The 27,635-nt window shown below is 48.7% G+C and overlaps 1 protein-coding gene across 1 annotated transcript in view; it reads right to left on the reverse strand.

Moving 5' to 3' along the window:
* Window positions 1–6,237: 6,237 nt before the first annotated feature.
* TEKT5 (tektin 5) overlaps window positions 6,238–27,635 on the reverse strand; it is a 38,443-nt gene continuing 17,045 nt past the window's right edge. The window contains exons 6-7 of the mRNA XM_060124656.1: window positions 10,456–10,610; window positions 6,238–6,451 (exon numbers count right to left, since the gene is read on the reverse strand). Of these exons, the coding sequence (XP_059980639.1) occupies window positions 6,238–6,451; window positions 10,456–10,610 (369 nt within the window). The remainder of the gene's footprint in view (window positions 6,452–10,455; window positions 10,611–27,635) is intronic.

Genomic DNA, 27,635 nt, shown 5'->3' on the forward strand with positions numbered 1-27,635 from the left:
AATGCAAATCAAAACTACCATCTCACAGACACCATCTCACACCCATTAGGATGGCTACTATAAAAAAGAAAAAACAGAAAATAACAAGTTTTGACAAGCATATAAAGAAATAGGACCCCTTTTTGGTGGGAATAGTATGGTGGTTCCTCAAAAATTTACAAACAGAATTATCATATTATCTAGTAATTCCTCTTCTGGTTATATGCTCAAAATATTTGAAAGTAGGGTCTCAAAGAGATATTTGTATGCCTGTTGTTCATTGTAGGATTATTCATAATAACTAAAATGTGGAAGCAAACTGAGTGCCCATTAATAGATGAATGGATAAGCAAAATGCAGTACAATGGAATATTATTCAGCTTTAAAAAGGGAAAGAGGGGGCTTCCCTGGTGGTGCAGAGGTTGAGAGTCAGCCTGCCAATGCAGGGGACACGGGTTCGTGCCCCGGTCCGGGAAGATCCCACATGCCGTGGAGCGGCTGGGCCGGTGAGCCATGGCCGCTGAGCCTGCGCGTCCGGAGCCTGTGCTCCGCAACGGGAGAGGTCACAACAGTGAGAGGTCCGCGTACCGCAAAAAAAAAAAAAAAAGGGAAAGGGTTTTGCAATATACTACAACATGGATGAGCCTTGAGGACATTATGCTAAGTGAAATAAGCCAGTCACAAAGAGAAGAGGCAACTACTGTGTGATTCCCCTTATATGAGGTACTTAGAAGACTCAAAAATCATAGAGACAGAAAGTAGAATGGAGTTGGCATGGGGAAATACGGGGAGTTATTGTTTAATGGCTACAGACTTTTAGTTTTATAAGATGAAAAGTTATGGTGATGTGTGGTGGCGATGGCTGCACAATATTATGAATGTATTTATTACCAATGAACTGTACACCTAACAATGGTTAAGATGATACATTTTACATTACGTGGATTTTACCACAATAAGAAAAACTGAAAAAAAATCTTATTAATGAGCACCCCCAGCACCCAGACTTCGGTTTCTAAATACCATTCTCCAATAAAAGGAAACAGGGCTCCTTGGAGAAATGGCTGATTCTAAGGCTGAAGCAGAAAAAAATTCAAGATGAGGCTTGAATTTTATCTGGCATCTTCTAGGGCCAGAAAGTAAGGAAATACTCAAAAAACAAAAGGATGGGGGGTGTCAAAGAGACACAGGAACCAACCCAAAAGAGCTCCCAATGCCCAAAGCTGGAACAATTTGAGCAACACAAGAAATAACGTAGTATTTTTCTTAGAGAAGAATTACAAAATACTCCCCTTCTAAGAGGTGGAGCTTAATCCTCCCATCCTTGAGTGTGAGCTGGACTAATGACTCACTTCTAAAGAATGAAGTATGGAAAGGGGAGAGCAATAACTGTACAAGGGAGAAGGCTGGCAGATGCCACCTTAACCACGTGATCAGTTTTACATCAGCAGGGATGTCATGCAGACATCATGAATGCCCTCATAGGAGGGGACGAGAAGGGTACTGCACCTCCGGTCTTCCCTGCCAAAACTGTAACCCCAGACTAGTCATGAGAAAAACATCAGACAAACCCAAGTTCAGGGACATTTAACAAACACCAACAAATACAGGGACTCTTCAAAACTGTCAAGGTCATGAAAAACAAGGAAATATGGAGAAATGGTCATAGACAGAGGAGGCTGATAACTAAGTGCAGCGTGGTACCCTGGATTGGACCTTAGAACAGATAAAGGTAAACAGGAAAAACAAATTCTGGAGTTTAGTTAATAGTAATGCACAAATGTTAATTTCTTAGTTTTGACAAATGCACCATAACAAACAGTTATATAAGATGTTAACATTAGGGGGAGGTGGGTGAAGGGTACATGGGAACTCTCCGTGTTGTCTTTGCAACTTTTCTGTGAATCTAAACCTATTGCACAATAAAAAGTCTATTTAAAAAAGGGCTTCCCTGGTGGCGCAGTGGTTGACGCCTGCCAATGCAGGGGACATGGGTTCGTGCCCCGGTCTGGGAAGATCCCACATGCCGCGGAGCGGCTGGGCCCGTGAGCCATGGCTGCTGAGCCTGCACGTCCGGAGCCTGTGCTCCGCAACAGGAGAGGCCACAACAGTGAGAGGCCTACTACGTAATGCAAAAAAAAAAAAAGCATTTCCTCCTGATTAAAAAGGAACACAGGTTCACTGTAGATAATTCTTAATATAAACAAATAAGAAACCAGCAGTTACTTACCATCAACTCTATTAACATTCCAGTGTATTTCAATGCAATCTTTTTTCCTGTGCACAATTTTGTTCTCTGCACTTTTTTTTAAAATTGAAGTATAGTTGATTTACAATGTGGTGCTAATTTCTGTTGTACAACAAAGTGATTCAGTTATACATGTATGTACATTCTTTTTAATATTCTTTTCCATCATGGTTTATCACAGGATATGGAATATACAGTAGGACCTTGCTGTTTATCCATTCTATATATACTAGTTTGCATCTGCTAACCCCAAATTCCCACTCCATCCCTCCTCCATCCCCCTCCCCCTTGACAATCACAGGTCTGTTCTCTTTGTGAGTCTGTTTCTGTTTTGTAGATAAGTTCATTTGTGCCATATTTTAGATTCCACATATAAGTGATATCACATGGTATTTGTCTTTCTCTTTCTGACTTACTTCACATAGTATGATAATCTCTACTTCCATCCATGTTGCTGCAAATGGTATTATTTTGTTCTCTTTTATGCCTGACGTACTCTGCACTTTTAGCCTTACAAGCATATTCCTTCAGCACTCAAGCATTCGGCGAGCTTCATTGTGGTAGCTACTTAATATTCCATGACTTGGTTGTGCTGTATTTTACTTAGCTGCTCTCTCTGCTGTTGGACGTATCTTTCAGAGGTTTCCTATGATAACTAACTCTTTAGTGCTTAATCTGAGCCTGCATCTGGGATAGTTTTCTAATGATAGAGTCTTAAGGAAGACATTTATAAGTTGAAGGGTGTGGGTATTTTTAAAGCTCTTGACACTTATTGCCAATTTACTTTCCAAAAGTGTACACCCATGGGTACCCAGGTCCATGGTGTGTTTAGGATGCCTGCTTCCAAAGGGCTTTCCTTATTCTTCATCTGAATACCCTCACTCTTGCACCTCTTTCTGCAATCCCCTTGACGTTTCTTCTTCTGGGCTGTTTGCCTCTCTCTGTGCTCTCTCTGTTCCCTCCTTGGTCCTCTGTTCACTCCAGCATCACATTCCTCCAGTGAACCTCTTTCATGCTTTAGCATCTCCTGCACTAGTCCATCTATCCCTGAGGCTTTGGATATCTCCTGCATCCCCAGGCACAGCCTCACTAGCCTCTCTCTTGAGCTCTAAGTTTACATTTCCACTCTCCTTTCAGATAGTTACACCAGGACATCCCTTAGGCGATGATTCAAACTCCACGCATGAAAGGGAAGTTGTCTACATTTTCTCTGCCTCTATCCATCACCCCACTCACTCCACTGCTCAAGGGCACAGCATCCCCAAGCATCAGCTACTCAAGCCAGCCATCTCTGTCCCATCCCAGTCTCCCACTTGCCCTCTTCAGTCTATACTCTAAGGATTTGGGCCTCAACCACATGAGTGCTCCTCACGCACCTGTCCTGATCCAGAACTTCTGCCTCTTGTGCCTGAAATTCTAACAGCTTGGTCTCCCCACCTCCCTCCATCATCCCTCTGCTCCTCATGAGGAATTATTTCTGAAACACTAACCTGGTAATTTTCACATCCCCACTTTAAAGATCCTATGGGCTCCCTACTGCCCATCGCCATGACTCCTTGGGTGCAATGCATTCAAGTCACCCAATAGCATTGCCACTCATTTGTAGGAAAACTGACTCTTCTATCCTCTTTCAAGCGAAATTTCCTCAAGCACGGAGTTTCTATTGGATGCTAAGTAGCCTTTAACACCTCTTTAAGACTCTCTGATCTCCTTTTTGAACCAAAGAAGACTTCAGACAATATTACCTTGGGCAGACAATATTACCTAAACAGACACCATTAGCAGTATTTTGGTTTTTCAACTCCTGGCAAAGCAGGTTTCCTGTTTGCAGTCATGCTATAAATCTGCCTTTTAAAATAAATTTGTCTTTTTTTAAAGTGCAACAATCTAAAAGATTGAGTGAATAACAGTAAAGATGGTACAGACATACCTCGGAGATACCATGCGTTCAGTTCCAGACGATTGCAATGAAACCAATATCGCAATAAAGCGAGTCATATGAATTTTTCTGGTTTCCCAGTGCATATCAAAGTTATGTTCACATTATACTGTAGTTTATTAAGTGTGTGAGTGCTATGTCTTTTAAAAAGTATATACCTTATTTTAAAAACACCTTATTGCTAAAAAATGCTAACCATCATCTATGCCTTCAGCAAGTCGTAGTAGTAACGTCAAAGATCACTGATCACAGGTCACCGTAACAAATACAATAATGATGAACAAGTTTGAAGTATTGTGAGAATTACTACAGTGTGACACAGAGACACAAAGTGAGCAAATGCTATTGGAAAAATGGCACCAAGAGACTTGCTCAATGCAGGGTGGCCACAAACCCTCGATTTATAAAAAACGTATTATCGGCGAACCACAGTAAAGCAAAGTGTGATAAAACAAGAGATGCCTGTACTTGGTCATGGCAAAAATTGTGGAGGTGTTATTTGCTACTCAGAGTCTGGTCCCTAGACTATCAGCATCGTCAGGGAGCTTGTTAGAAGTTCAGAATCTCAGGCTCCACCCGAGACCTACTGACTCAGAATCTGCATTTTAACAGGATCGCCAGGTGATCCGCACATGCTTTTAAAGGGTTGGGAAGCACTGATGTGAATAATGAACCAGGAAAAAGTCAAAGCTATTTGTCCTTCACGACCTGGCCTCATCCAGTCCTTCTAGATGATTCACAGCCTTTCCAAGGGCCTCTCCATCCCGGGTGCAACTTTCTGCCTCAACCCATGCCATTCCTCTCACCAGAAATACTGTCCTTTTCTCCCTCAACCTTCTCATCATTCAGGACTCAGCTCTAATAGTAAGTTCTTTTTTCTGTTGTTTGAGATGAATTTCACGTAACATAAAGTTAACCACCTAAAGTGGACCATTCTATGGCATTTAGCCCATTGACAATGTTGTCCAGCCACTTCTACCTAGTCCCAAACGTTCTCGCCACCTCAAAATAAAACTCTGTACCCGCTAAGCAGTCACTTCAATCCCCTCTCCCTGGCAACCACCCATCTGCTATTTCTATGGAGGTGCGTATTCTGGGCATTTCATATCAATGGAATCATACAATATGTGTCTGGTTTCTTTCACTGAGTATGATGTCTTCAGGGTTTATCCAGATTGTAGCAGGTATCAGTGCTTTGTTCATTTTTAACGGCTGAATAATATTCTACTGTGTGGGTAGACCACATTTTGTTTATCTGTGAACCCACTGATGGACATTTGGGTTGTTTCTACCTTGTAACTATTGTGATTAGAGTTGCTATGAACTTTCGTGGACAAGTATTTATCTGTTTTCAATGCTCTTGGTTGTATAACCAGGAGTAGAATTGCTGGGTCGTGTTTAACTTTCTGAAGCAATGTCCCTTCTTCACAGAGCTTTCCCTCAACCCTGACCTGCTTCCTCCTGCCCCAACACGGAATGAATTTTGCTGCCCCCTTCTCCCACTGCAATTTCTAAAAATGTCTAGCAAGGCCAGGATCCAAACCCAGGACTTTTGACTCCAAATCCTATTTTTTTTTGCACTGCCCTACATGGCTGACAGTTACTTCCACCTCAGACTGACCTCGTTTTATAGAACAGGCTCAGTCTGGGAGCTTGTTCAAGGCCACTCGGCTCCTGAGTGACAGCTGGTCTCTGGACTCTCAGCTCTGATGTCCAATCTTTGGACACCATGGTCTATACTGTGCTCCTAAATGGACAAACAGGTTTAGAAAAGGTGGCCTCTTCCATTCCTGGCAAGGCTGACAACCTTACAATGCTCCATCACTGAGAGGGGGTCACAGTCTGTCTCCTCCTGGGATCAGCCAGAAAGGTGGTTCTGCAGCAAGGAACGAGCTCCAGGATTCCTGGCATGGCACATTTATTTTAGCTCTTTATATATATATATTTTTTTTCCCCATGATAGGAGGAAAGGAAGAAAATGACTCTTTTGTTTTTCTGACTTTGCAAATTCTATGCTGTGTAAGGAACGTGCATGGAGCGGGGCACCAGGGGCGCCAGGAGCAGCGGCGGCTCAGGGGCAGATCCCCAGGCAGGGGGCGCTGGGGAAGGTCTTCCTCATGCCCATGCACTTCTTGTCAATGCACAGGGTGTTGGCCTTCATGGCCAGCTCGTGTTCCAGTCGGCACTTGGTCATGACCAGCAGCTGCTGCGTGTCCTGCGTCTCCCGCAGCCTCAGCTTGAGGGTCTGCACAGTGTCGTTGATGGTGCACACCTCGCTCATGAGCCTGGGGAGAGAGCAGAGGGGAAGGCACGGTTCAGCCAGCCGGGCGGCACAGGTCTCCCTTGTGTCAGGAGCCAGGTGGGAGGGGCTCGGCTGGCAGAGAAGACAGAGGGGGAGCAAGCAGACAGGTGAACACACAGCAGAGCTGCTGAGGGCAATGAGTGCAAAGGGAGAAGTAGATGAGATGTTCAGGAAAACAATCTGGCAGTTCCTCAGTTAAACACAGACTCGCCAAAGGACACAGCAATTCCACTCCTGAGTATGTACCCACAAGAACTAAAAACAGACACTCAAATACTTGCACAAATACTCGTGGGGCACTAATAACAAGAGTCAACAGGTAGACACAGCCCAAATGTCCATCGACAGATGAATGCATACACAAAATATGGTCTATCCCCACACTAGGATATTGTTGAGATGTAATGAAAAGAAATGGAGCAGCGGTACGAGCTACAACATGGATGGACCTTGAAGACATGATGCTGAGTGAAAGATACCGACACCAAAGCTTATATATTGTCCGATCCCATTTATATGAAATGATCAGAATAGGCAAATCCATAACAAGAGGTAGTAGATTAGGGGTTGCCAGGGGCTGAAGGGAGAGGGATAGGGAGTGACTGCTAATGAGGATAGGACTTCCTTTTGGGTCAAATGAATGAAAACGTTCTGGAGCTAGCTGCACATTGTAAATGTACTAGGTGCCACTAATGGTATGTTACTTTATGTTGTACATATTTTATCACAGTTTTTTAAAAAACCCAGATAACAGGGCCAGCCTCATGTAACTAAGATGGTCAGGTGTGATGTCTGCTCTTGGCATCCATCTCAGGTCCCACCTGTGCCCCAGCTGCCGGGAGTGTTGGCTGTTGATGGCTCCTAGGTCCACATGTCTCCAGGGAAGCCAATGGCTCACCAACGGCAGTGGGTACAAAAGGCCATCCCCTGCCTCAGGGTGGAACCAGCTCTGTGGTGTAATTCACGCTCCAGAGTTCCCCGTGGGATCAGGCTGAAGCGGGGCTCCCCTATCCTGAAGCTCTGCTCCTGTGGGACCTTCCCAAGGCACCAGGAAAAGCCTTTCTGAGGAGGGAACGTTTGAGCGAATGAGCTGGCTGTGTAAAGATCAAGCGGGAAGCACTCTACAGCCGCTGATCTAGAGAACTCTGTGCGATGCTAGTAATGTTCTATATCCGCACTGCTGGATCCGGCGGCCACTAGCCACGCGGAGCTCATGAGTAATTGCAATGCAGCAAGATCAACTGAGGAGCTGGATTTTTCATCGTTTTTCATTTTAAATCATTTAAATGTAAATGGAAGAGCCACACCCTGCTGGTGGCTACTGAATTGGACCGTGTGGTTCTACAGAGAAGAGCACATGCAAAATCGATTGGTCTGGATTTTGTTCTCAGGGCAATGGGAAGGCGCTGGTGAGGCGGTGGGCGCTGAAATGGGGAATGATGTGCTGATTCAGATTTAGGATAACCTCCAGGCTGCTGGGTAAAGATTAGATTGGACGGGGATAAGAGTGGAGGCGGGAGAGAGATTAGGGTTATTTCAATATCCAGATTGAGTGGGTTGAATAGTGTCCCCCAAAAGATATGTCCAAGTCTGAACCCCAGTACCTGTGAATGTGATGCTCTTTGGAAGAAGGGGTTTTTGTAGATGTAATTGAGTTAAGGATCTTGAGAAGAAATCATCCTCGATTTAGGATGGGCCCTAAATCCAATGACTGGTCTTATAAAAGAAAGGAGGGGGAGATTTAAGACACAGAGACACACAGGGAAGAAGGTCATGTGAAGACAGATGCAGATGCAGTGATGCAGCTACTAGCCAAGGACCACCAGCCACCACCAGAAGCCAGTTGAGAGGCCAGGAAAGGATGCTCTCTCAGAGGCCCCAGAGAGAACCAACCCTGTCGATACCTTGATTTCAGATGCTTGGCCTCCGCAAGTTTGAAAAAATAAATTTCTGTTGTAAGCCACCCAGTTTCTGGTAATTGGTCACAGCAGCCCTAAGACAGGAATATACCTGGTGAGCTGTGACGGTGGGTTGGTTTTGGGGCTGTGCCCTGGGACCCACCTTGGGGGTGGTGGGGAGGGACAGTGAAACTGTGCTCAGGACTGGAGGACACGCTGCTGGGAGGACTTGGGTTGATATCCCAAGGATAAGCACCCCCATGACAAGCCTGAGCTAGAGAGAGGTGACAGGAAGTAGCCTGGAGATCCTTCTTTCCTGGGGGCTCTCTTGAGCAGTGCTGTCCAGCGATGGAAATATTCTGTTCCGTGCCCCCGGCCACACGTGGCTCCTGACCACTTGATATGCAGTTTGTGTGAATCAGGACCTGAATTTTAAATTTTATTTCATTTTAACTAATTGAAATGCAAATCTAAAGGGACTTTCAGTCTGAGGAATGGAGGGATGGACACGGAAGGGACCTGCATGCTCAGAGAGGGTCAGGAGAAGAGGGGCCACCTGTGGGAGGTAGAGGAGAAAGACCCAGAGGTGGTAAGGGAGGGGATGGAGGGACAAAGAATGTAATGCATGGACGGGGCAATTAAGCTGCTGCAGAAGGCAGACAGCTTGAGTGCTGTTGTCCGCTCAGTTCCCAACACACGTGCATATAGTTGTGCACACACACACACACATACACACACACATGCGCACACACACACATACACATACACTGCCCAGGACTCTTGAGCTAAACACGCCTCATCCATGTTCTCTGTCTACACCCCTTGGTGACACAGTTGGTGGACGGGGAGGCAGGGAGTGTGTCCCAGAGCAGTAAGTCCCCCGGGACAACATCTGGTCCCTTCCCTTAAAGCTCGGTTGTGTGTAAGCCTCCCTGGGGTGGACAAATGGGTGATGAGAGCCTCTGCACCAGGGCTGCTGGAGCCCAACCTGAGCTGATGCAGGGGCAGGTGGAGGAGGGGTCAGGAGAGCTTCCCCAACCCCTCACCCAGGACCTGGACCCCACCCAGCCCAGGTGGGGCAGGACCCTGGCCACACGGCACCCGCTTCTGGGGTGAAGACTTTCCAGGCCAGCAGCGGGCTGAGGAGCAGGTAGCCAGGCCTTCAAGCTCAAAGCCAGGCGTCGCTTTGCACCCCACCCCCGACACAGCCAGCTTTTCTGTGTCCCACAAGATTATCTCAGGCAGTAACCGAGGCCGTGCAAACCTCAGCACATGGAACCACCTGGCGTTTTCTCTCCAAATACTTTCCCTCCTCCTTACTTCTCCAGCGCTCTTCTCCACATCTCAGCTCGGAAGAAAGACAAGCCACTGAGTTGTGGGGGCATTTGTTATGCAGCAATAGAGAACGAAGACAGTGCCCCTAGCATGGAGGGAACAGAGCAGCCAAGTGACCAGCCCCAAGTCACACAGCATGTTCATGGGAAACGAATCCCCCATGGCCAATGACCACTTCCTTCCTTGCCTGGTCATCATCCCATTCCAAACCCCTCCTCCAGACTCACAAATCCTGTCTCTGGGGCTGCATGAGTGTTTTGCCCCTCTCCTGTGAGGAGGCCCTTTGTCAACAGAAGCAGCCCTCCTTAGCTAAGCGGCACAGGCAGGGTTAGGCTATTCCGAGGGCTCTCAGCTGAGAACTTCACAGAAAGGGCGGTGGAGGATGACTGAGGTGTGGGCTGGGCGCCTCTTTCATGGGAGCCTGGAGAGAGAGAGAGTGACGCCCGCAAGGGCAAGGGCCACATCTCTGGGCTGGGTGGTTCCCTCTTGTTGGCTTTTAGGGGACAGCTGGAGGGTTCCCAGAGCAGAACAGAGCTACAAAACCATCCTCACTTAGATGAGAGGGCTGCAGTGCAGGGGGGCGGTCTCCACGGTGGGGAGGCCATCAAGGGCACCCCAGAGCCCCAGGCCCCCACCCAGTGCCCTGTGGAGTTGTGGGCCTGGACGTCCTGATTGGTGGAGGGTCCGTTTTCCAGACCCAGGCTTCCTGGCAGCTCCAGAGACCCACCCCTCCCCTCTGGCCTCCACCACTCACTTGAACTGGGGCATGTCCCTGCACAGCTCCACACAGGGCCGCCGGGTCCGGCACTCCAGCCTTGTCTGCGCCACCTTCAGCGGGCTCTCCTTGGCCATGATGGACCTTTCCAGCAGCATGATGGTGTTCTCCGTCTGGAAGATCTCCTGCAGAGTCTGCAGAGAACATTTGCGGTATCAGAAGGAACCTGATCTTGAACTTAGCCAGCCATGAGTACCCCCAGAACCGAGTGTTCTCAACAGATGTCACCTCACTGTGGGTGAAACATGCATTCTCCTCCTATCATCACTGGATGCCCTAGATCTGCGAGCAGTTCTAGTTTTCATGGGGCCCCTCCCCTGCGAGAAGGCTCTTTGTGGGTGGGCTGTGCTAACACCCCTCTCAGACTCAGCAGGTCCCAATGGCGAGGTGACATGTGCTCTGTTCCTGACAAGCCTAGAAGCTGTACCTTGCCATGGTGCCCCCCAACATCCTTCCTTTGGCTAATCTATTCGTTTGCTGTCTGTCTCCCTCACTAGCATGTAAGCTCCCAGAGGTCAGGGGCTTTGCCTCGTCCATTGCTGTATCCCCCATTGCCAGGAACAGAGCTTGGTGAGAGTGAGGGCTATCAGATAAAATACAGGACACCCAGTTAAACATGAATTTCAGACTCACGACAAAGCGTTTTTTATCATATGTCTCAACTACTGCATGAGACATAGTTCCACTAAAAAACCACTTGTCGTTGATTTTGAAATTCAAGTTTATTTTTATTTGCTAAATCTGGCAACTCATAGTAGGAGCTCAATAAATATTCATTGAATGAATGAATGAATGAATGACAGTGGGATCCAGGAGTGTAGATTTTTAGCTAGCTCCCCAATGGTCCTTATGCACACTAAAGTTTGGGAACAGTGTGCCCTGAAATTTATCTGGTCCTGTCCATCTCAGATTTTAATGTGGGGAGCAGTACTTACACGTGAGTATGCCAGCACTCCTGAATGCAGTGGGGACTGCAAGTCTAAGACCCCGTCTCACCTTCAGGGACTTTACAGTCATGTTGTCTTTCTCTTTGCCATGAGCTATGAAACATTCACAAATTATAACAGGTACTGGGATGACTATTTTAGCTGGGTTGGGCCCATATTCTATGGGCAACAAGAAACTGCTTAAAAGATGATTTTTTCCAAAGAATTAAAGTCCTGGCTTCCCTACTACCTTAAGAAAAAAAGCCTACAAGGAGAGCATTTCTCTACTTCAAGAGAACAAAAGGATGTCCTTTTCCTCCTGGGGGTGAGATGGAGGCAGAGTCGTCTGAGGGCAGGGGGCGGCACTGCCTCTTTCAAAGCCCACCGAGGAGGAAGACTGACCCCTCACCTGGTCCTCAGTGAGCCACCCAGACCAGAGCGACGCCAACCACACGCTGGTTAAACATTATCCCATGAGAATGTTCTGTGCCCAACACGTGGGAAGGTAAACACTCCAGTAAGTGGGGGGAACACCTCTCCTAGAAGCCCTGGGGATTCCCCTCAGAAACCTGCCCTTTGGGTATGCAGATATGCAGAGCTCAGAAAACACCACCCCAGCGTCCTGTGGAAGAAAATTGAGCCCTTCTAAACAGGAGAAATGCTTCTCGGCACCACACTGCCCCGGCCTACTACCTAGATGGCCCTACTGGGGGGTACCTACTGCTGGTGTACAGTGAGGGGGACATTACTGAGGTTTGGGCTGCTGGCGGTGCCCAGCCCGGGATGCTTCTCTCTCGCCAGAAGGCTGCTGCTGGTGGAACCAAAGCCAGTGGCCTGTGGCTGCGCCTACCTTGGTTTCTCCTCTTTGTTCCCTCTCCTGCCCCTCTGGCCCCCAGCTTGGGGCCTGAAATGTTACAAAAGGCCTATCGCTCTGTTTTTAAAAAAAATTTTATTGTAGTACAGTTGATTTACAATGTTGTGTTAGTTTCAGGTCTGCAGCAAAGCGATTTAGTTAAGTATATTCTTTTCCATTATGGTTTATTACAGGATATTGAATATAGTGTCCTGTGCATACAATAGGACCTTGTTGTTTATCTATTTTACATATAGTAGTGTGTATCTGCTAATCCCAAACTCCTTATTTATCCCTCCCCCACTCCCTTTCCCCTCTGGTAACCATAAGTTTGTTTTCTATGCCTATGAGTCGGTTTCTCTTTTGTAAATAAGTTCATTTGTGTCATATTTTAGATTCCACATATAAGTGATATCATATGGTATTTGTCTTTCTCTGTCTGGCCTACTTCACTTAGTATGATAATCTCTAGGTCCATCCATGTTGCTGCAAATGGCATTATTTCATTCTTTTTTATGGCTGAGTAGTATTCCACTGTATATATGTACCACATCTTCTTTATCCATTCATCTGTTGATGGACATTTAGGTTGTTTCCCTGTCTTGACTATTGTGAATAGTGCTGCTATGAACATAGGGGTGCATGTATCTTTTTGAATTAGAGTTTTCTCTGGGTATATGCTCAGGATTGGGATTGCTGGATCATATGGTAACTCCATTTTTAGTTGTTTAAGGAACCTCCATACTGTTCTCCACAGTGACTGCACCAATTTACATTCCCACCAACAGTGCAGGAGGGTTCCCTTTTCTCCACACACTCTCCAGCATGTATTACTTGTAGACTTTTTAATGATGAAAAGGCCTATCTCTTGAGTCTAAAAAAAGGGCTGACATTCATTCACGTGTTCAATCATTTCTTCATTCACTCATTAATTTACAGATTCATTGATTCTCTTGTTGACTTAACTGCTGACTCGGCACCTACTGGGTGCTAAGCACTGTTCTAGGCAGTGGACACAGCAGTGCACAGAACAGGCAGAAAGACCCATCTTCACAGAGTTACACGCTAGTGGATTATTCACCCATTCCTTTGCTCCTGTATGCAACATTTATTCAGCACCCACAAGCCGTTACTACTGTACAACTGCAACCATCTTTACCAGCACAGAAGTTCAAGTTCCTTCCTGTCTGTTAAAAACACATGTTGGATGCCTTTAGCGTGCAGGACATTGGTGGGAGGTACCATCACCTAAGAGGCATCCAGTACATTTCAATGTTCCAGGAACTCTCGTGTGAGCACAGCAGAGGGACAGGGACACAGCAACACAACACACGGGAGCTCCTGGAGAACTAAAACCTACTAATTATTTTTTCAAACCTGCTGACCACCTGCAGGAGGGTGAGCACCGCCTCCTAACACTTGCTCATCCCCCTTGATTGACAAAAAGCAGCTGGGAAATCCAGAGACTTCTGCAGGCAACAGGCTCCAGCTACATTTTAACAAGCCTGCTCTGCCTTGTTATATGTCTCTTTCTAGCTACTCTCTACTTCTGTCAAGTGCTGTTCGTTTTCCAGCTGTAGAAGTAATATACTTTTTTTTTTTTTTTTTTTTTTTTTGCGGTGCGCGGGCCTCTCACGGTTGTGGCCTCTTTCGTGGCGGAGCACAGGCTCCAGTAATATACATTTTAAACGACTTGATTGAAACAGAAGTATAAAGTGAACAGCAGCCCAGGTGGCACGGGGGTAAAATCGCAAAGGCCGCCCAGGCGTGACTGAATTTGGAAAACCCTGTATCATACTGTGTGTCCCCCCTGGGCACCTAGACTCAGCAGGTGAGAGAATTGAGAGGGAGCTGCGGAGCTCGGGGGCGGTGATGGTGGAAGGAGGGTGGTAAGGGGCAAGGGCCACTGTGCAGCCCCCTGCCCCCAATCTCCTCCTCGGGCCTGGCTTCTGGAGGTGCTGGGGGAGGAGGAGGGGTGGCTGGAACCAACTCTTGGGTTTTCTTCACCACCCGCTGTCCCCACTGGCATTTCTTGAGCGGGCCTGCCTGGGGATTTTCCACAACAGTAGGGGTTTCCAGAATTGGCTGCTCTAGAACCCGCTGAGGACTCACAGCCAAAGCAAGTCTGCCCAGGTGGGTCTATACTCTGACATAAAGGTTCTCCGGAACCTCCTGTCCAGCCTCTGTCACTCACTGTCAGGGTCCTCTTCCTTGGAAGGGAGAAAAAAGACACACACACACACACTCCGTCATGGGGGCAGCCCCTGATGCCCACCCCAGTCCTGCCAGCCTGTGAACCTCCAAAAGCCCTGGGGGCAGTGACTCAGCCTCCAGAAGTTTGAGGAGTGTGACCCCCAAGGGCCAGGAGGCAGAGACCCCATGGGCTGACCAGAGGCAGGGGCTGGAGGCAGAATAGCCTTGACCTTCATGCTCAGGAGGAAGTTAGAGTGCCAACACCGAGCTCTGAGCTCCAGGACAGCCTGGTCCCTAGACCCCAAATTCCATGATAGCCCCTAGGAGAAGAGCCTGAAGTCTAAGAGGGTGACGCACACATCTCAGCATGTCCACTCCTGGTATATACGGTAGGAGCGCAGGACCACTAAGGAATGCACCTGTCAAGAAGGTTCAGTGAGCTGGCAGCATCTGGGTGCCCATGACCATGGAGACAGACACATTAAAAAATGGTAAATGAGCAGATGGAGGATTTCGGCAGCCAATAGGTGGAGAGCATTAACCTCACATAGGAACAACGTGGGTCTTTAAAATGATGCAAGGTGAGAAAGCCAGGAAACAATGAGCTATTTTATACAATCCCTTTTGAGGAAACTAAAAATCCATGCACATACAACGGTCATCCACATTTTGTGAGAACACATTTAAATCAACAGTCCATATTCACTCAATTAAAGAGGTCATATTCACTCATTCATTCATTACAATGGTCATCTATGGAAAGTCATCTATGGGAGAAAGGGAGTGACCACAAAGAGTGGGGATAAAAGGGAATAAAGAAACGAGGGGCTTTGTACAAACATATGTGCAAGGAACCAAGGAGTATGATAAGCTCACCTCTCTTCAACAGGGTCAAAAGGGAAAAAAATCCCCACAATCCTACCAGATCTAAGGTTTCCTTTTAGAATAACTTTTTTAGTTTTTTTTAAGGGAGAAATTCAATTAAGGACAAAATACTATCTAATAGTAAAGGGTATTAATTCTTAAATTGGTTTGCGCATTAGCATTACCTTGAGAGTATTTTAAATTGTGGATGCCTGCCCCCTGCAAGGGGTTCAGATTTCATTGGTCTGGGGTGCAGCCTGGGTGTCAGGATGTTTTAGGAGCTCCCTACAGGTGTAGCCAGAGTCAAGAACCATTGGTGCAGGTGAAACAGAGACGTGCAAACGTTACAAAGTCTCAGAGGAAAGGAGATGGATTACGGACCACAGTTAGGGACTTGAAGTAGCAAATCAAAGCTGTCTGTCTTGGCAGGAAACCCCAAATGGGGTCAAGGGAGTAATTTCATCCCTAGGTAGAAGATATTTTTGGAGATATACACGTGGGTGATCTGTTCGCTATGGGCTTGGGTTTCCAGGAAGGGGTCTAGGGAAGGGGTCGCTGCCTCATCACAGGGTTTTCAGGTTTCTGGGGGAAGTCCGATGTCAGCAATTTGAAACCGTGGTGCTCCAATCCCCAGTCCCAGAGCTGAGCCCTTGTCCCACCATGGCTACCCAGGCAATCCAGACCCCTGCCCAGGCAGGCAGGAAGCTCAGGGCGCAGGCAGGAAGCTCAGGTCACAGGCAGCCTTCCAAGGTGGGAAGGCCTGGGCAAGTTTGCACATGCTCTGCAACTTAGAATCCCTCAGACCCAGGTGCCTGTTACGTGCATGTGCACACGTGCACACACACACACACACACACACACACACACAATGAGTGTCTCAAACCTCCACCTCCGTCTGCAGGGGGAGGGAGGTGGAGGTGTTTGAGACACTCACCCACCTACCTGCCCCCAGAGCTGGTGTATCTCACACATCCATGTCAAACCCAGCATACTCCCACCACAGGGCCTTTGCACGGACTATTCCCTCTGCCTTCCCCAGATATCCACATGGTTCATTCCCTCACTCCCTTCGGGTTGTGGCTAAAATGCTCAGAAGGCCTTCCCTGATCATTTCCTTTAAAATTATAACCCCCAGGAATGCCCTGGTGGTCTAGTAGTTAGGACTCCATGCTTTCACTGCCAAAGGCCCGGGATTAATCCCTGGTCGGGGAAGTAAGATCCCACAAGCATCGTGGCGCAGCCAAAAAAACCCCTAAAATTACAACCCCCAAGCCGGCCCGCACTCCCAATTGTCCAAACCCTGCTTTATTTTCTTTATAGTCCTTACACCTTCTGTCATACTGAGCTTTACTCATTAATATTGTTCATCATCCCCCACCACAGAGTAAGCGCCACGTGGGGAGGGATTTTTGTTTTACTCACTGCTGAATCCCCAGTGCCTAAACCTATCAATGCCTGGGACACAGTAATAATAATAATAATAACAACAACAATATCATCTAACACTTAAAATAGTGTTTACTGTGTGCCAGGCATTTTGCTAAGGGCTTTGTGTATATCGACCAATTAGTAGGTGCTTAATGAACACTTCCTCCCTGGGTGGACCAGTACACACCATGGGGTGTTTGGTTAAGAAGAGAGCACAGACGTTGGCACTAGACGGCCTGAGTCTCTCCAAATCCCAGCCCCAGCACATCCAAGCTGGGTGACCTTAGGCAAGTGTCCTAGGCTCTCTGAGCCTTTCTAGTAAAACGGGGATCATAGCCATTCCCACTCCATAGAGCAGAGGTGAGGCCATTACTGCCAGGCCTGGGAGAAGGAGCTCTTGGAAACCTTAGCAAGTGTACAAACCCCTTCACTGCGGGCACACAAAACTGGTGACACTCACACTCATTTGCAGTAACTTGAAAAGCATTGGTACCAAGTCCTGCTCTTCCCAAAGCAAGCGTGTGCCTGTGTGTGTGTGTTTCTCCCACAAACACACCCTGGAAAGTGCCACGAGGAAGTCATCCTGCCCCTTCTCCCATCTTTCCTTGGCCAGCTGGAGATCTCTTTCCCTCCTTCCCTCTCTTCCTCTCTCCCCAGTCCCTAAGCTGGGGAAGGGCTGCCCTGAGCCCCAGAAGCCCCTCTCCTAGAGTCCCCAGGGATGTTAGCCTTTCTGCTCCCACAAAACCAAGGAAGTAGGGGGAAAGCTGCCCTGGGACAGGGCGCAGGCTGGCTCACCGGAGCAGCTGGGCGAGCCGCTGTGGGATTGGCCCAGGGGGTCACCCCATGGGAGGAGTCTCAGCAGCCTTGGCCGGAAGCTGGGAAGGAGCGGGTGGGAGTGGAAGGGTCACCTCACTCCCCTCCCCAGGCCCTAGCTCTGGGCCCTGTGCTGCAGGCTGCCTGCCAGTCAAGGTTGCGAGACTATTCTCAGCCTCCCACATACCGTGCATGGGGGCGCGGGGAGGGCAGGTCACTTCAGCTCACTGAGTCCCTCCGTGATCACACAGATCTAGGTTCAAATTCCAGCTCCTGCTTTTCCCCGCTGTGTGACCTTCAATGGGTCACTTAACCTCTCTGTTCCTCATGCAATCATGCATTCAATATCTACTGAGCCCTTCACTCAGTAGCCCCTTCTATGGGGCCAGACACTGTGCAGGGCGCTTGTTCTCTTGTCTGTAAAGCCAGTACGACAATAGCAACTCACCCACCAGGTTGCTGTGCAGATTAAATGAAATAACGTGTATGAAGTGCTTAGTCCAGTGCTGGCATATGCCATGGGCTGTCCTGCCTCCCCACCCTACCCCCAACTCCCATCCTGCAACGTTCAGTCTGTTAGGAGATTTTTCCTCTGTGATCATTGGTCTTTTTTTTCTTTTTAATGTCAGGCAATCTGAAGAAACTCAGATTCGTTTGACAGAATTTGTCTTTGCAGGCAGACCTCCAGTCCAGGGCTCAGGGTCAACCTCCATCAACCCACTTCTTTGGGCGTAAGGGGTCAAGGCAGGGGTCACCTGGGCAGTCGAGGAGCGTCCTCTTTCTCAGCCTCTGGAATGTGGCTCAGAGGCGAGTCAGCTCAAGGCAGAAGGTGGGCCACATCCCCCCATCCCCCCACCGGCTTGGGGAACCAAAGGTCTTTCTGTTAACAACCCCTACCTGCTCCGCTCCAGGCAGATTCCCAGCCACAGAGGCCTCCATGCAGGCTCTTGGAGGTAAGAGCCCTGGGCGGAAAGTCAGGAGACTAGGGTCCTGTCTAAGCCCCAATGCAAACCAGCTGTGGCGCTCACACCCCACTCAGAGCCCTGGGCTGTGGGGAGGGGCCCAACTTCCTCATCCAGTGAATGAGGACTCGAGGCCTGTCTTCCTCACTGGCTAGGGCACTGCAAGTGCTCCCGGACCACGTACGTGCTCTAACCCATCACCCATCAGCCCCGCGTGCCCAGAGCCACTGCCTCTGAGATCCGCCTGAGAGCTGTTAGCCGCAGGTATGGCTGTGTGTGTGTGTGTGTGTGTGTGTGTGTGTGTGTGTGTGTGTGTGTGATTTTAAGTCTTCAAGTCAACCCCCCTCACATGGCTGGGAGTCCCCAACACGCAGACTTCCGGAGCCTTTTGAAGACGCTGTAGACAGTGGACACGTTTTTCTGTAAAGGTCTGGGTGGTAGATATTTTAGGCTTTAGGAGCCATATGGTTTCTGTCACAACTGCTCAACTTGGCCACTGCAGTGCAGAAGTAGCCCCGGACAATACGTAAATGTATGGGGGGATCTGTGTTCCAGTAAAACTTTATTTACGGAAACAGGCGGAGGCGGGGTGCAGATTTGGCCCTGGGGCTGGTAGTTTGAGGCCCCCGCTGTAGTCCCTCACAGAGGAAGTCCTGGTCCCTCTAAGCAGCCCAGCGCACACAAGGCTGCTGCGCCTCCGAGGTTTCCCACGTACAAAGAGAACAATTTCTCTAGCTCCTCGCTACTCAAGGTGTGGTCTGTAGACCAGCATCACTGGATTCTGAGCGCTTGGCAGAAATGCAGAGACTCTCAGGCCCTGCCCCAGACCTACGAAGGTACTGTGCATTTTAACAAAACGCTCAGGTGATCACAGGCACATTAATGTTTTAAAGCAGGACATGGTCATGTTTGTAGTTTGAGGCAAATCTCTCCGGCTGCCATTTGGAGGGTGGACAGAGGGGACAAAGGAGAGAAGAAGATGCCCAGTGAGGAACTGAGAGGCAGGAGGGCCCACACCAAGGCAGGCTGGAGAGACACAGAAGGAACGAGTTCACAAGAGTATACAAATGGGGAGCACTGGTAATGGCTGGGGTGTGCCAAGGCAGGAGGGCAGCCCCTAAAATCAGGAGGGGCCTCCAGCCTGTGTTCAAATGCCAGCACCACAGGACTGAGCACGTGGCCTTGGCAAAGCGCCAAGCCTCTCCGAGCCTCAGTTTCCCCATCTGTATAATGGAGATAATAACAGTATCTACCTCAGAGGGTGACTGCAAGGATTGATTTAGGTACCCCATGTTTAGCACACTGGCTGGCACCTAACAGGCACTCTATAGACCTCAGCACTTTCTATCCATCCATCTATCCATCCATCCATCCATCTATCCATCCATCCATCCATCCATCCATGTATCCATGCCTCCATCCACGTATCCATCCATCTACCTATCTTCTACCTTTTATCCTTCCTTTTTTTTTTTTTTAAGTCAAACCTTAATGCCAGGAGACCAAGGCTTCTCAGTCCTGGCACTATTGACATTTGGGGCTGGGTTATTCTCTACTGTGGGGCGTCCCATGCACTGTAGGATGTTTAGCTGCATCCCTGGCCTCTACCCACTAGATGCCAGTAGCACCCCCTACCAAGTTGTAATAACCAAAAATGTCTGTAGACGTTATCAGATGTCCTTGGGGTATAAAACTGCCTGTTGGAAGGCCACCGATCTAGTGGTTATTATTATTGTTGTTGTTAGGCTGTGGTGGTGGGAGTGGGGGAGATGTTCACATTAACTTAAAGAATGAACTCTAGAGCGGAACACCTAGATTCAAATCCTGGTTCTGCCATTTACTTGCTGCGGTGGGTGGGGGTGGGGGGCTTCAGGAAAATACTTGTCTTCAGTTTCCTCATCTGTAAAATGGGGCTAATAGTAATCCCTTCTTCATGGGGTTGTAGGAGGGAAGATGAGTTAATGTTAGAAAAGCACTTAGAACTCTGCCTGCACAGAGTAAGGTTAATATGTCTTTTGTGGTGATGGTGAATTTTTTTTCTCTCTCCTGCTACTTGTAATCGGATGGCAAACTAGACCGTGATCGTCCACCCTCAGACCTTGTTGGGGTCCCCAGCGTGGGGAAAGGGTGAGGTCTGAGCTGGAAATGGTCTCTGGTCTTGAATGGGGTGTGAAAAGCACTTGCCAGGTCTGCCTCGGACGAAACCAACCTCGGCTCAGTGGAAAAGGGCGCTGATATTCCTGGCTGGAGTAGAAATCCACCCAAAGCCTTTGAAAGGGGGAATGTGTTTGGCAGAGTTGTTGGCCGTGTAAAACTATCTGCCTGCATCTTGTCTTGTGACAGTAGAGAAAGCTTCTAGGCTTTCTCTAGGGCTGGGAAATTATTTTTGATGTGGAGGGAAAAAACAGATTTAGCAGTTCCAGCCGGCTTCTGGGTGCTTTGTGCAACCTTGCAAATTTATTGTTTTCCAAATTGCATGAAGCCAAGGGGTTTCCAAGGAGATGCCTGGCTCAGTGCGGCTCCCCAGCTTAGGAAGGCAGCTTGGAATCCTTTTTTTCGGTCAAACGGTGGAAGATTTTCAAGCGCGGCCAAGCCCAGGGGCAAGAACTAGTTGAGGAGGGCTCCAGAGGGACTTGGCCAGAAATGCAGGGCGTGAGAGTGCCAGAGCTTTTTTTTTTTTTTTTTTTTTTACCGTTTTTATAGTTAATAGTCAAACTCGGCACTCCTGACATTTGGGGCCACAACTTCTTTGTTGCAGGAGGCTGTCTCGTGCGTTGCAGTGTTTAGCAGCCTCCCTGGGCTCTACCCACTATCTATCTGGTAGCAGCACGCTGCCCCCCGCAAGTTGTAACAAACAAAATGTCTCCAGACATCGGCAAATGCCACCGGGGAGTAAATTCAGCCCGGGTGAGGATTACGACTCTGGAGGACAGATGTTGAGTCAACCCTGCTCGCAGTTGTTTCTGTCCAGAGGCGGCCGGCTGCCTTCAGACAATGCCAGGCCAATACAAGTATCAGCTGCTCAGAGGCCGTCTTGGGTCAGGGGTCCTGAAAGTCCTGGAGGGGTGGGGGCTCCCTGCTAGAGAGGACACTTGTACGATTCTGTGAAAATTCATGGAAATCTACTAGCTCAGGCCCCCGAGGTTCTTCTTCTTAATGCTTATCACAATTTTTAATTAATCATGTATTTACTTATTTTTTTTAGATTGGTCTCTCCCACTAGAACATAAGCCCCACTGAGAGCAGGGATCATTGTGCCCCCAGCTCCTAATTCAGAGTCTAGCAAACAGGATGTGCTTAGTAAATACCTCTCAGGGAGGGAGGGAGGAGAGAGGAGATTAGGAAACATTTGCTGCACGTCTACACCTGGGAGGCACATCTGGAGAACTGGTTAAAACTCAGATGGCCGGACCCCAGAGTTTCTGATTCAGAAGGTCCAGGATGGGGCCCAAGAATGTGCACTTCTAACAAGTTCCCAGGGGATGCTGATGATGCTGGTCCGGGGACCACACCTGGAGAACCACTGGTCTGAACTCTGAACCTTTAGCTCTCAACCTTGGCTGGGGAGTTTAAAAGGTTGGATGCCCAGGCCACACCCCAACCAATTAAATCAGAATCCCTAGAGATCCGGGTGATTCCAATGTGCGAGGGTTGAGAACTGCTTAGCTGTACCTTTTCTTTCAATCCTCGTAGGATTATTCCTCTCTCAGAAATTAGGAAATCGAGAATCAGAGGAGTTACTTTACCAAATCCAACACTGGTCTTTTGATTCCAGAGGCCATATTCTTTCCGTCACTTTGCTTGTCCCTCCCCATCAACAGGTTATAAATCAGACCACAGTTTTGTTTTTTGGGTTGTTGTTGGTTTTTTTTTTTTTTTTTTTTTTTTACCATTTTTATAGTTAATGGTCACTGAGCACTTACAAGGCGACCAGTCCAGTGTGGATGCTCTTATTCTCAGAGCAAATATTTGCCAACCATTATTGCTCCCATTTGACAGAGGGAGAAACTGAGGTACAGAGAGGTGGGGCAATCTGATCTTGGTCACATGGCCAGGAAATGCTAGAGCCAGAATTGAATCCAGCCATCTGCACTGCACTATGGGGCTCACATGTGGGAGAAGAGTGTCAAGATGGAAGAGGAATCTGGACCAGGATGAGGCAAGCATATGTGAAAGCCAGGAGTATAGGTGAGGCTGGGCAGCAGGTCCTGAGTAGGCAAGGAGCTGAGGACCCAAAACTGAACAAGTCACAAACTGGAAGAAACTAGGAGACTGCTGGGACACACCCATACCCAGGAGGTGCCAAGGCAACCCTCTGCCTCCGCCAGGCTTGCATCTTACATTCTTCTTGTCTCAGCAGCAACCAATCCCGGTGATTGCCCCACCCAGGGCTTCCAGTCAAAGCATACGATTGGCTAACACCAACTGCAGAGGGCAGTAACGGCTTCCTTGAGTATCAGTGGTCCACAAAGTGAGCTCCAAACTACCTCATTTGCACTGTCCTCAGCTCCTACCCGGGCCATGCTGACCCACGCTCATTTTCGGCCCCCTCTGCTGTCTGGTCCCTCCAGCATCCTGCATTTGTTGGCTGCCTTCCCAGCTCTGGACCTTGGCCCTGTTTCCCCGATCCCAGCCGTTCCTCTCTCATTTGGCACAGTGTCACCGTGGACAGACAGCGGTGACCCAGCACCCCCGCCCCACCATCCCGCCATTTCACAGCCCTCAGAACTGCCCGTATCTGAGCTCTCGTGGACCCCTCAACCGGGTGTCCCCAGGCCCATACCTCCCAAGTACAGTGATGAGACCTGGGCCTACATGACACCAGGGAGCCTTTGATTCCTCTTGGTACTAAGGTGAGCATCAGGCAGAGAGACCTACTGAACACAGCCCCGAGGCCTCTCCTGAGGGTTACCTTGGAAACCGTCTACACACCCACATACCCAAGCATGTCTGAACAATTATTTATCTACTTCTTCAAATCAACTCCTTTTTCAGCCTTGAACAAATGTATTTGAAATGGCATCTTTATATCATTGCCACACATGGAAAATGAGGATCTCTTGCCATTGATAGAAAGTACCATCACAGTAGAAAAGATGGAAAGAAAGACCTTGATTCTAAGTTCTGTTGTCTTTCAAAAGTTCAGTGCCAGCTTGAGGCTTGAGGCCTGGCTGGAAAGGGGGATTCCCAAACAAAAGAGCGATGGCAAAGGCAGATTAGCGTCACATCAAGCCTTGTTCCTCGACACTATTGGGAGGATTGATGGAGGGAACTTGAAACGAGAACTTTCTCACTAGGATGCAATGGTGTTTAAGGCCTGGCCCGGCCCCTCCTCACCAGAGGCAGGCGGGCCGGCTCCACATCCCCTGGGCTGGGCTGGTTTTAGAAACGAGCCGTCAGGAGCTTGTCTGCGGGCACTGGTGCTGGAAGGGATCCGACTGCTTGCAAAGCACAAAGGCTTTTCCCACTCCACCACGGGTTCCAGGCCTCGTTAGACAAACAGAGGGGCTGGCGGCAGGCGCTGGGGCCCTCAGATGGCGACTGCGGGCCCTCACCCCACAGACACGCGCCTTCCTGCCCTGGCGTTGCCTCCTGGGGCAGGAGAGGTTCTGCTGGTGTTAATGACCAATTGGAAGTCGAAACCCCAAAGAAACTTCAGAGTAAAAGCAAAACCTTTCAAGGGGAAAACTCAGAGCCCCTCTGGGTTCTCTACAATCCTTTCCAGGCCTGGCTGCTTTCTTGCGTTTCCTCCAGTGCACAGAGCAGAACGTGCCAAGGTACAAGCCTGCTGGAATCAGGCAGGTGATGCAAATGCGCAAAGGGGGCCGTGAGGGAAGACCGCGGGGACTGAGCCAATCGGAGGGCCCGGGCCCTGTCTAACGAGGGGCTGTGGCCATTCCACTCCTGTTTGTTGCTCCCCTGTAGGAAAGTGGGCTCGGAATTGCTAGAGCCACCCATTTTTCCAGAGAGTCTAGAAATCTGAACTTCTACATAAAATCTCCATTTTTTACCAAGATATTAAAAAAAACAAAACCTGAGAATGCATAGAAAGGTATGTATATGAATGTTCATAGTAGCTTTATTGGTAACAGCCCCAAACTGGAAACAACCCTAATGTCCATCAACAAGTGAATGGATAACCAAATTGTGGTATACGGATACGATACATACCAGGGGTGTATACATACAATACGGTATCCACACAAGACACAGGAATAAGAAGGAACAAACTAGGAATCTCGACTACGCTGAGTGAAAGAAGACTAATGAAAAAAGAATGGATAGGGTATGGTGCCCTTTATGTAATTATTCTAGAAAATGCAAATTGATCTTCAGTGACAGCAGATCAGTGGTTGTGTTGGAAATGAGGGAGGGAGAGATGACAAAAGACATAAGGAAACCTTTTCGTATGTTCACTACCTTGACTGAGGTGGTGGCTTCACGACATATATGTGTTAAAGCTTCTCAGATTCTACACTTGAAATATGTACAGTTAATTATGTGTCAAGTAAAAACAAAGCTGTTATAAGAAAAATGTGAGAGGCCAAATAATAGGTGGGTCAAGTTTAACCCCTGGACTACAGGTGTTTATCCCCTGATTTAAAAACTAGTCCGTCTGCATTACCTTAGACTTCACTGAGCTCCATGCATTTTGGGAGGCGCTGCCATTGCAAAGGTGAGGGGTGCTGAGAAACTCTCATGACAGCAGTGGTGCAGACAGTCCTGGCCACGGTGAAGATGGTGACCCAGGGACACCAGCAGAGAGAGCCTGTCACCTGCATTCTCCAGCTAAACTCTCAAGGTTTTCTGAAAAATCTAAAGCAATTGAACTTTTTCCCTCTGTCGGTCTAGTCGGCCTATTCTAGTATCGAATGCCCTCTGAACAAGCCTCCAGCTAAACAGTTGCTGTATCAAAAGCAAACAGAGGGCTTCCCTGGTGGCGCAGTGGTTGAGAGTCCGCCTGCCGATGCAGGGGACATGGGTTCATGCCCCGGTCCGGGAGGATCCCACGTGCCACGGAGCGGCGAGGCCCGTGAGCCATGGCCGCTGAGCTTGCGCGTCCGCAACGGGAGAGGCCACAACAGTGAGAGGTCCGCGTACCGCAAAAAAAAAAAAAAAAAAAAAAAAAAAAAAAAAAGCAAACAGACCCATTAGGAGAACACAGCAATTGTCCAGGCAAGAGATGGTAGAGGCCTGGGGCAGGGCGGAAGCAGAGGAGGGAATGGCGAGTGAGGAGATTCCGAAAGCAGAACCAACAGGATTTGCTGGCGGAGGGGATGTGAGGTGGTGGAGAAAGAGGAGCATCTAAGTGGACTCCAGAATTTGGGATTGAGCCCCTGGAAGCTTCTGGAAGCATCTGGAAGTGAGAGCCACCAACTGAGATGGTTGGAGCTCCAGGTGGAGGAGGCAGTAGGGTGAAAGTTGGCTCCTGTTTGCTACAAGAAAGCCTACAGCTTGCAGGGGGCGGCGTGCTGTTGAGAGGAAGCAGAGAAATCCGACGCATCTCTCCGACAGCCCAGTCGAGGCCGCGCTTCTGGCTTATCCTCCCCAGCTCCTAAGGTCAATTGCCCCGACCACATTAATAACCAAGATGGAAAAATGAGATTTTGATTCAAGGGCATGCATCCGGGAGGGGCGGCAGAAATCCCAGAGGGGTGTTTGCATCTGCAAAGTCGGGCGGGGAAGATCTATGGGATGGGCCGAGCGGGCCTGATCCCTCGAGGGAGGAATGGCTGGGCTTGGCTGGGAAGCTTGGAAGCAAAAGGCAATTAGAGAAAATCTGGTTAGAATTGGATGACTGTGGCTTGCCTTTTGGAAGGATTTGGTTCCCCCAATATTTTGAGTTTGGGAGAGAGAGGCAGGAAGAAGGAGGGAAAGAAGTGAAGGAGACAGCTTCTTTGTCAAAGCCAACTCGCTTTACAACCTGCACGCTGCCTTACCTCCCACCGGTGGTACTGGCAACTTCCTGAGGCTGTTCAACGTGCATACGCTCCGGCCCAACCCCAGACCTGCTCAATCAGAATCTGCATTTCGATGCAGTCTCCAGGTAACATGGGTGATTATTGCACACAAAGTAATACCTGAGATGCACAGGTCGACTTTGCTCTTCTCCAACAGTCAGGTTTTCACCTACCATCCTTACCATTATGGCCATATCCCCTCACACCACCTGTGACATGATTCACAATCTTCTCAAGGCAACTGGCTTTTTAAAAAACAAAAATACAAACCTTAAATGCATTTGTTTAAAAATAAAACTACATCACTATCATCAGTGGAAAATCAGCATCATTTGCCACAATGGAAATAACCATAAAAATGCACGAACAAGATGAAAGTAAAACCATGTGATGAAACTCTGGCTGGATACAGCTGCCTGCCCAAAGCTCTCAGCCCGAGGCCGGCGCTCTCTGTTTAAAAGGGAGATCAGACGGGGTTAAAGAGGTGAGGAAGGCCGTCTAGTATCCGATCAAGACTCTCCTCTTGAGAGCATCACAAGGATTGAAAAGGGACTGAAGAAGGAATAACTTTCTCACTGTGTGATTTGGTGATATTAACGCTGCGTCCGTGTAACACAGCTACCGGCATTTCCCCTGCTGGGGCCTCGTTCCCACAAGTGTAGAATAAGCGCTGTGCTGTAGCAGCGTCCCTGCCCCCGTGCCCCCTCGCCCCAGGTCCTTGCACCTTGCCCTCCACACTGAGTCTTCCACTAAAAGGCACCTTGGACTGGGCAATTGGATGCAGGGTACTTACGCTCATCTGGAGACATGCCCTTCCCCCACCCCCCACCCCGCACTGGGCCCCTGGTTCTCAGGAGCCACCCACTCTGTGGCTATCAACTGACTCAGCCCAAAGAGGTCACCAGCCCTTCTTTAAGCAGTGGTCAGTATGACTGGTTGATACCCCAAGGCCCCAAAGTGTGAGGACCCAGGACAAGTTACAAGGCTTGGGGTATGGCCTTGGGGATAGAACCCCGGGATCATGGTGAACATGACCAAGACAGCCCTAAACCACTGGGGCATTCAAAGTCTGCATGGGGAACTGTGGAGACCTGGCCTTCCAAAGTGGATTCCTATGACCACCTGGGCAATAATTGCTTTGCAGCACAGGTAGGGATGG

The sequence above is a fragment of the Lagenorhynchus albirostris genome, chromosome 15 (genome assembly GCF_949774975.1).
Source record: "Lagenorhynchus albirostris chromosome 15, mLagAlb1.1, whole genome shotgun sequence".
In the NCBI taxonomy this organism is placed as follows: Eukaryota; Metazoa; Chordata; class Mammalia; order Artiodactyla; family Delphinidae; genus Lagenorhynchus; species Lagenorhynchus albirostris.